Raw genomic sequence first — 8944 nt, 5'->3', positions numbered from 1 at the left:
TGTGCACCAAATCAGCAAAATATGAATAATTCCTAAAGTGATTGCGTGACACTGAAGAATGGTGGCTGGAAATTCAGTTTTAATATCACAAAAATAATTAGCATTTTAAAAGATATTAATACATTTTTTAAATTGTAATGTCACAATATTACTTACTTTTAAAATAAATTAAGCACAAGAATCCTCTTTTGAAAATAAAACCAAAAACAGAAAAGTCAGTCACACTTGAAGTTAAGGACCAGTTCTCACTATTAACTGACCAGTAACTACAACTTTCCCCCCAGACTCTTCATTTACTGCTTACTGATTAAAAAGATAGTTAGGTTTAGGTACTGGGTATAGGATTACGGATGGAGAATATGTGCTTTTATAAATAATAATAAACAGCCTATATGTGGACCAGAATACCAGTTATAGGTCACACGGCTATATTTGTAGCAATAGCTAATTATATGGGTCAAAATTATAGGTTTTCTTCTTATGTCCAAAATGATTAGGATATTAAGTAAAGATCATGCTCCGTGAGGATATTTCGTAATTGTGTCAAAATATGTCAAAACTTAACTTGTGATTAGTAATATGCATCGCTAAGAACTTCATCTGGACAACTTTAAAGGCAATTTTCTCAATCTTTAGTATTTTTTTTCCAGATTTTCAAATGGATGCATCTCTGCCAAATATTGCCCTCTCCTAACAAACCGCACATCAACGCAAAGCTTATTTATTTATAAAATTGACCCTCATGACCGGTTTCCTGATCCATGTTCGCGTGTGATAATAATATGCATGCTAACAAGCATCTAATTAATTCTGAGATCTGGTCCCTACTAAAGTGTTACCGAACAATCCTAAAACCGGAGCGCTTCACAGAATTGACCCGAGAGCATGTCCTGGACGTGATCTAGATTACAAAAACGCTGCTCACTTTATTACAGTAAACGTTCTATTCCTGCCAAGTGATGTTTTCCTCTGTCATAACTTCCTGTGTGGAGACCAGCTCTTCCTCAAGTTGCACAAGCGACGGGTTCTGAAACCGCTGGATGACATCAGCTCTGCTCTGTCACTGAGGGTCACCAGTGAATGACATCAGAGCCGCCCCCTCCGTTCGGTTTGTTTGTCCTGAACCGGACTGAATGTTCTGATCAAGTCTAGAAGATTACCTCATACCTCCCGACAGAACGGTTCACTATCTCCTCGTTGTTAAACACACAACGGTCGAAACCGTGATTGTTGTACAAACCGGAGAGCTAGCAGTTTATTTTCTAAAACCACCTGCTTGTGAAATATACTATATATATATAATATCTCTGCAGCCATTCTTCAATGTAAACTCTCCTATGTAATATCATTTATCCTATAAGAGTAACTAACGCTTTGTAAGGACACCTAGTGGACGAGAACTGAAAATACAGGTCTGTAGAAGTGTGTTCGGTGTTCGGTGTTCTTGATCAGCTCTTCCACGTGTTTGTGTGGAGCAGCAGCACCTGTCCCGCCAGACCGCCCCGCACACCTCCTGGAGGGAGAACGTACCTCGTCCCGTCGCAGGCTCTCTGGGGGTCCATCTCTTTGAGCTGGCTGTTGCTCCGTGTTACCAGATCAAACTTCCACAGCTGGTAGCGTAGACTCTTCCCCTGCTTGGCCAGAACAAACAGCTCTTTAATATCACCGGCCGGCCACGAGACAGAAGCCTGCTCCTGAGAGAGATGCAGCCAGGGAAGTGTGAGGTCGGGGGGGAAGTGTGCGCCGTCCACGCACCCCCGTCTTAAACCCAGCAAAGCGCCTGGACGAAGACAGACACTGTTGGGACTGAAGTATAGCTTTGTTGTAGAAATTTGCTGGGTTTGTTAACAGTCGAGCCTCACCTGAGATGACTGCCCAGTGGGCTTTGTGGCCGTTGCGTAAACATGGCTCGTGATTAAAATCCTCATCGTATCTGTGCCAGAGCGGTCAGGAACACAACTACAAGCTGTCTGAACAGATGGCCTTCATTAAAGAGTGCAATATGCGCACGACTGTGAATATGTTGTCTTTGATCGTGTTAGCACTTGCAAACAAAGTTCATTTTGAGCTCATTCGTGTGGCCTTGTGACAAAAACCAGTGAAACCAGGCAAAATAAAATAAATCTATAGAAAAATCTGAAACCATCAGTGAAAAATAACCCAGTGGTACAATAAAAACACATAAAACTATATATAACAAAAAGGTGTAGTAAAATTAAAGAGATTTGTAAAATTAAAAAACATATATATAAAAATTCAGAAAATAATTTCAGACCAGTGATTAAAACAAGCAAATGTTAAAATAATACTATTAAATGTTAAGAAAAATTCTAAACAAAATTACAGACACACACGATCACATCACAGAAACAAGTGGCCTAGTCCTAATAATAAAATACAAAAAAAAAATTATAATAAAATAAAAACTTATTTAGAAAAAAAGTGTGCAAAAACAAAACGTGACCGAGTGGTAACAAATAAATACAAAAAAATTAAAAAAAATAGACCAACATAAATAATGAAGTATGTGAGTAGTAAAGATACGGTATAAGAATAGGTTGCCCGGCAGCTAGGTGTTCAAGAACGACTGAAGTGTTTTCTCCCATCATGCCTCCTGATAACCTCTGAACTCTGCACCCGCACACGTCCTCCGCCAGCCTGGCCATGTCACTAGCTTTTCAAAACAGAAAAAAAAAAAACACTGTAGCATTTAACAGACCTCTGTTTAAAAAAAACACAAATACTCTTGAAACGGTTACGCAAACATTAGTTCCTTTTTCATCGACATGCAATAATTCATTCTATTAAGCTAAATTTAGTCCACATATGAGGGTTACATTTAATAAGTACCAGAAAACATTTCTCCTTGTTCAGTAAAGCCTTTGTCTTTGGCCGTCTGTACCAGCGTCTCCAGCGACACCGTCTTAGGAGGCTGCAGGAGATGAGCCGCCATCCATAAGGCCACAAGACCACATCTGAAGTAACATACAAGAGCAGAGCTATCAGCTAGTAGTGAAGAAACATGCAGATACACAGACAATGGAGCAAAGCACGGCCAAGACAGATATCAGCCCATATGCTTTTCTATATTGGCTGATAACTGTCAGAATATGAGTCATATTTCATGTGTACAGACAAATGTAAAATTAGCATCAGATTATCTTTAAAGCTGTGCTCACTTTACCCGTGTTATTTTAGTATCATTAAGATTTAAATTAATATTTTTACGTTTTTTTTTTTTTTTTAAATGTCTATTTTTTCATAACTAGAATTTATCCTAGTACATCAAGATAAAGCAATTGAAAATTAAATATTTTTTGGTTTTTTTTTCAGTGAAAGTTTTAAAATTCTTAGTATTTTTTAAGTTATTTGTTGGTTTTTGTCTTAGTGAACTAAAAATAACCCATGTCTTTATTTGTAAGAAAATGATTTGTGAATTATTTGTTGAATTGTTTTTATTTTTTATTATTTATTTGTAATTAATGTAGCACACATTATGTAATATTTGTGCTATCTTTAAATTAAATATTTCAATTAAACAGTGTGATATGATGTATACAGTTGTATACAGTATACAAAAATGTAATCGCTCTTATTTCAATAAAACACTACAAAAATTAATAAATTTAAATAAGCGTGACATCCCTTTCATTTCAGAAAAACAATATTAAAGTGTATGCAAACTGTATATATCAGCCCCCCCTTCTCTCTAAATAACAATCACATATCAAACCTCTAAAAAAATCAACATCAACAACTACGTATTTTAATGGCAACTTACTGTGGACCGTCTTGAATAAGTGAAGGCACGTACTTATTGAACAGCAACCACTGCAGATCCCTCCTAAAACTTCACAAAGACATGTTGAGAGACGATAAAGGCTAAAAAAGGCTGATCAACGCTGTGCAAAAAGTCTTTGGGGTACAGAATTGAAGTTTGTACTCACCTGCTTTCTCTCTGTCCTAGAATAATTCTGGCCTCTTCGTGGTCCCCTTCTACAGGGGCCCTTCCCTCTGCTAAAGCCTGGTAAAGCTTCTTCTTGCTGGACACTGAAGGAGCCAGTGATGGAGGTGGAGGTGGAGGTGGAGGTGGAAGAGGTGCTGGAACATTCTCCACAGACATGCTGCTTCAACACGCTTTCACACTACTGAGTGAATGACAGAGGTAAATGAACAACAGTAGACAACCTGTAAAGGTATAGTGAGTTACATGACAGACGTTACAATGTGTTGTCCAATAAAAAGACGATGCAGAAAGGAACGTACGTGCTAATTATGTAAACATTCCCAACGTTACACGAACCTACATCAGTATCCAGGAAGTTATTTCGATATCTTCTAGTAATTGGCCGTGAAGTGCAACTGAAGACTGGGTAGTGCTGTCTCTTTAGGGAGCACCAAATAAGGACATACACTCCTGTGGCCGTGAGAGGAAATATACAAAAATACCAAGGATAATGATATTTTAAAAATGCGGCGATGGTGATATGTTTGTATACAACCAACCAAAGGAGCGTGCCATCATTTGTTTAATATTAGAAGCTGCGACTTATATATTTCATATTCAACGTCGTGACAGCCGGACAGAAAACAGCGCGACACGAACAACGCACCAATGGGTTCATAGAGCAGCCCGCTCTTCTCGAAAATAGCCAATGAGAAAGAGCTTTTGTAGGCGGGCGTGCTGGACACACGACCAATCGGTAGGCTCACGGGGAGACGAGCCGTCCAATAGAAATCTTATATAGGCGGGTTTTCAAGCGGAAGTTCTACGTTTTTTTTTAATTGTGCGTGTGAGTCCTGCGGGTTGCTAGTTTTTCAAGTGTTTGGTTTGTAGAAGCACGTCTAATAATCGTGAGTAATTTTGTTTAAATGTCTTCTTTATTATTATTACTAATGCTCTTTTTTTTTCTTTATCAGATTTTTTTTGTTAAATTGTATTGGTTCGATATTAAATAATTGACAAGCTAACTAGCTAGCTTCCGCCTCAAACAACGAGGTAACGTTGGGTCTGTCATTCACATGTTCACAGCGCAGGTTAATGTAGAAATAAACGTGTTGCTTACTGCTTGATTGTCCTTTCCACCCTTAATAGATTATTTCTAATCAATAAGAATATCTTTCGTTCCCCGAAGGGGGTTTAATATCTGTGTTTTTAATTCCAGAATCATGACAAACCAGGAGATGCGGCTAAATCACACTATTTACATCAACAACTTAAATGAAAAGATTAAAAAAGATGGTATGGTTTGGGTTGTGTGTGTGTGTATTTGTGTGTGTGTGTGTTTTCCTCCATGCTCTGACTCTTTCCTCTTCTTTTATTAGAACTGAAGAAGTCGTTGTATGCTATATTCTCCCAGTTTGGACAAATTCTGGACATCCTTGTTTCTCCTACATTGAAAATGAGGGGTCAGGCATTTGTGATTTTCAAGGAGATCAACAGTGCTTCCAACGCGCTGCGCTCCATGCAAGGCTTCCCATTTTATGATAAACCTATGGTAAGATCCGCTTGCGCTCTTTAATCTGATGCTTTAAATCAAAGCTGTTGCGATCTGATCTGAACGTTTTTCAAATCTATTCACAGCGTATTCAATATGCAAAGCAGGACTCCGATATCATTGCCAAAATGAAAGGCACTTACGTGGAGCGAGACCGTAAGAAAGAGAAGAAAAAGCCCAAAGCCCCTGAAGGAGGCGCTGGGAAAAAGGCTTCTGCTGCCGCAGCTGGCATGGCCGGAGTACCTGCAGCGATGCCCGTTCGTATATGTACTACGTTTGGGGAATTTGTGTGCTGCTGACTCACTTGTGGTCTGTTTCAGGTCGTTACTGATTTATTTTTTTACTCATTGACAGGGAATGCCGCCCATGAGCCAAGCCCCTCGCATGATGCCGATGCCTGGCCAGCCTCCCTACATGCCTCCGCCTGGTATGATGCCTCCTCCTGGCATGGCACCCGGGCAGATGCCTCCAGGTGCCATGCCTCCAGGTCAGATGATGCCAGGACAAATGCCTGGCCAGATGCCGCAGCAGGTAATAACACTGTACCATTCAGGCTTGTCGCCGCAGTTCAAGCCTCAACATCATTATTATTCATTTGACCATTTCTAAAATGGGTGTTGGTCTAATAGTTGGTTTCTGCGAGCGTCTTTGCGATCGCGAATGCAATATTCAACATAGCGGCTGTGCACTTGGTTACACTCGGTTTCATATAGCGCGTGTTACTACACAGAGCACAGCAGAAAGACATGTGGCAATCAGCTTGTGATGTTTCTAAAGGCATGCCTGTTCAAATGGACGTATTAAACAATGTGGGGCTCTGGGTGGCCGAAGAACACTGGAGATTTCAATGCTACAGTATGGACAGTACTGCAGTTACAAAAAAAAAATGCCATGGCACTGTGGGTATTTTTATACTTTAGTACTGCGATAGTACCGTGGCACTGGTGTATCGTGCAACCCTTGTACCTTTAATGGCTGCATGATATTTTGCACGCAACATTTACGCTCATCATCATCTGTCAGTAAAGCAGTTTCTTCGATTGGTGGTTAATTTCCATCAAGTGTTTTCAGAGTGGCGTTCAATATACAGAGCCGTAGTTCACCGACAAAGCTGATATGTTTTGCCTGAGCTCCTTGCCCAAGCCCCTTCACTACAAAGCTTTTTTTTTTTTTAAAGCATGAAAAAGGAGTATGAAAGCACTCATAGTTTATGATTTCAGCCTTTAATTTTCAGAAATTTCAGTTCCTTACTCTTTGATAAATAACTCTGTCCGTAGGTGTCAGAAAACCCTCCCAACCACATCCTGTTTCTCACCAATCTCCCAGAGGAGACGAACGAGCTCATGCTGTCTATGCTGTTCAACCAGTGAGTGTTTTTGGTTGCTTTTGAACCTTGTTCAGTGGGGTGCTGGCAAAACTCCAGATCGTTTTCAAAGTGTCATCTTTTGCTAATTACAACGGCACTTTCTTTTCACAGGTTTCCTGGGTTCAAAGAAGTGCGTCTTGTCCCGGGTCGCCACGACATCGCCTTTGTGGAGTTTGATAACGAGGTGCAGGCGGGTGCAGCCAGAGAGGCTCTGCAAGGCTTCAAGATCACACAGAGCAATGCAATGAAAATCTCATTTGCAAAGAAGTAATTTAAATACTTGCAGCTTCTAAGACAAATGACAGTTATACGCAGGCCTGCATCTAGAAACCACTGACCCCTTGGGACAGTTCAGGCTGTTTAATGTTGAATAGGTTATACACACACGAAAGGAAAAACTCCAGAGATGAAACTTGATTTTTTTTTTTTTTTGGATGAAACTTGCCTAGTGGTGCCCAATAGATTTTTTTTTTTAATTTTTTTTTATATATATAAACTGCACACTGCAAGGTAAGGAGTGAATGGAAAGCCCCACTACTTCATCTTAACGTTTTTATTCATTCTTCTGAGATGGTCGGCTTTGGTGAATTTGTAAGTATGCAGGGTTTTTGGTTTTTTTTTAAATTGTCTTCAAAAGCATTGCACCCAGAGTCTGGTCCCCAGACATTGTACCTGGAGCTTTAATGTTTTTATTAAATTACAATGTTTTACAAGTTGCTTTCTGCTTGTTTCTCTGCTTGTTCTTTCTCTCCTGACATGGGGTTTGAGATCTTGTTCTTATTTAGTTTGAGAGTAGTGGGGGGTTTTGTGCAACTAGATTAGAGACACAATGTTTGAAAAATCACTTATGCTCACAAAGGCTGCATTTATTCAAAGAGTAAAACAGTATTATAAAATGCTACTAAAATTTTAAAATAACTTCCATACACAAAAAAAAAACTTTTTCCGAAAGGTGCATTGAAAGTGACACGTCCTTTTAAAGTTTTATGTAAACAAACGATGAATCATGACTGTTAGCACAAAATATTTAGCATTAAAAACGCTGGCAATAAGAACCATTTTTAATAATTGTGCTCGAAATCTGCATTATAGTTTGAAATAATACTGGCTTGCTGTTAAATTAAGATACGGTTTAGTCCCACGTTCTGCAAGCAAGTCATTCCCGGATTTACTGATAACTTGAACTCTTGTGGTGGTTTCCCGCGCTCAGTCGTTCTCGAACGTTCATAGAAAGAGACCGACTCCACGTGTCAGCGCCTCAACGGATACAAACACGCGCACAAAGTTATGTGAACATACCCGTTTTGTCCAGTATTCTGGTTAACAGAGTACGTTATGTTCATGTGTTAATTTAACGTATCTAAGGAGAACGTGTGTCAGTATTAGGTCCGTGCGTTTAGTCTTAAAGAGACAACGGCCTAGATGCATTCGGTGCATGTAACCGTCCATTAATAAGATCACGCAGTCTGTGAGAGAATCTCCTGGAGAAATCTAAAGAGATGAAAACAGTAAAAAAAGTTAGTTTTTTAATTTATAACATACATCAATATGACCCGACCAGGAGAGGAAAGTTCCCTGAAAACTACTATGTCAAATTTGACGGTATATACATGAGTTTCAGTTCAGTATTTGAAATTGAATTTATTGAAAAGATATATCCTTAACCCTTTTGCTGCATTTGGTTAATAAAAATAGTTCCAAACAAAGATCAGAGATGAAACGCACAGCGCGGAAGTGTTTGAATGATTCAGTGCTCCTTTCAGGCATTTAATACAGTTAGGGGGGGATGTCCTTTAAATAGATCAAATGACTTGGAAATATTTGTGTGCAGTTTAAGTCATATAAAATGTAATTTCCCCTACAAGAAAACTGACCAGTGAAAATGCTGAGTGGCTAGTAAATTTAGAAAAACCACTAGCCACAGTGTCTGGTGAGCCAAAAAGTTCAGGTCAAGCCCTTTATTTGTATATGTATGTATGTATATTTTTATCTTTTTATATGGAAATGCAGCCTTGGTCTAAATCAGGTTTACATCTCCTGACATATTTACTGTTTCAGTTCACTTTAATGACACACATCC

General features: G+C 39.2%; 2 protein-coding genes across 6 annotated transcripts; one reads left to right on the top strand and one right to left on the bottom strand.

Moving 5' to 3' along the window:
- Positions 1-92: 92 nt before the first annotated feature.
- c18h19orf54 (chromosome 18 C19orf54 homolog) lies at positions 93-4601 on the bottom strand. 5 transcript variants are annotated; one of them, XM_043264067.1, is made up of 8 exons: positions 4267-4601; positions 3948-4148; positions 3782-3850; positions 2851-2975; positions 2545-2674; positions 1863-1933; positions 1531-1780; positions 93-1197 (listed from the first exon to the last, which is right to left on the bottom strand). In XM_043264067.1, exons 2-8 carry the CDS (start codon positions 4121-4123, stop codon positions 1149-1151), a joined length of 870 nt encoding a protein of 289 aa, XP_043120002.1. In that variant the 5' UTR covers positions 4124-4148; positions 4267-4601; the 3' UTR covers positions 93-1148. The 5 variants fall into 5 exon arrangements, with proteins under 5 accessions (XP_043120002.1, XP_043119997.1, XP_043120001.1 ...); XM_043264062.1 differs by having other exon boundaries at positions 93-1780; XM_043264066.1 differs by having other exon boundaries at positions 93-1780; positions 3782-3844.
- Positions 4602-4720: 119 nt separating this feature from the next.
- Positions 4721-7581, top strand: snrpa (small nuclear ribonucleoprotein polypeptide A). Its single transcript, XM_043264068.1, has 7 exons — positions 4721-4854; positions 5166-5242; positions 5326-5498; positions 5585-5755; positions 5853-6029; positions 6776-6864; positions 6976-7581. The coding sequence occupies exons 2-7, from the start codon at positions 5170-5172 to the stop codon at positions 7133-7135; spliced, it is 843 nt and encodes a 280-aa protein (XP_043120003.1). The 5' UTR covers positions 4721-4854; positions 5166-5169; the 3' UTR covers positions 7136-7581.
- Positions 7582-8944: the final 1363 nt, after the last annotated feature.

This window comes from Puntigrus tetrazona, chromosome 18 (assembly GCF_018831695.1).
Source record: "Puntigrus tetrazona isolate hp1 chromosome 18, ASM1883169v1, whole genome shotgun sequence".
Lineage (NCBI taxonomy): Eukaryota > Metazoa > Chordata > Actinopteri > Cypriniformes > Cyprinidae > Puntigrus > Puntigrus tetrazona.
This window is presented reverse-complemented; position numbering and strand designations above follow the sequence as displayed.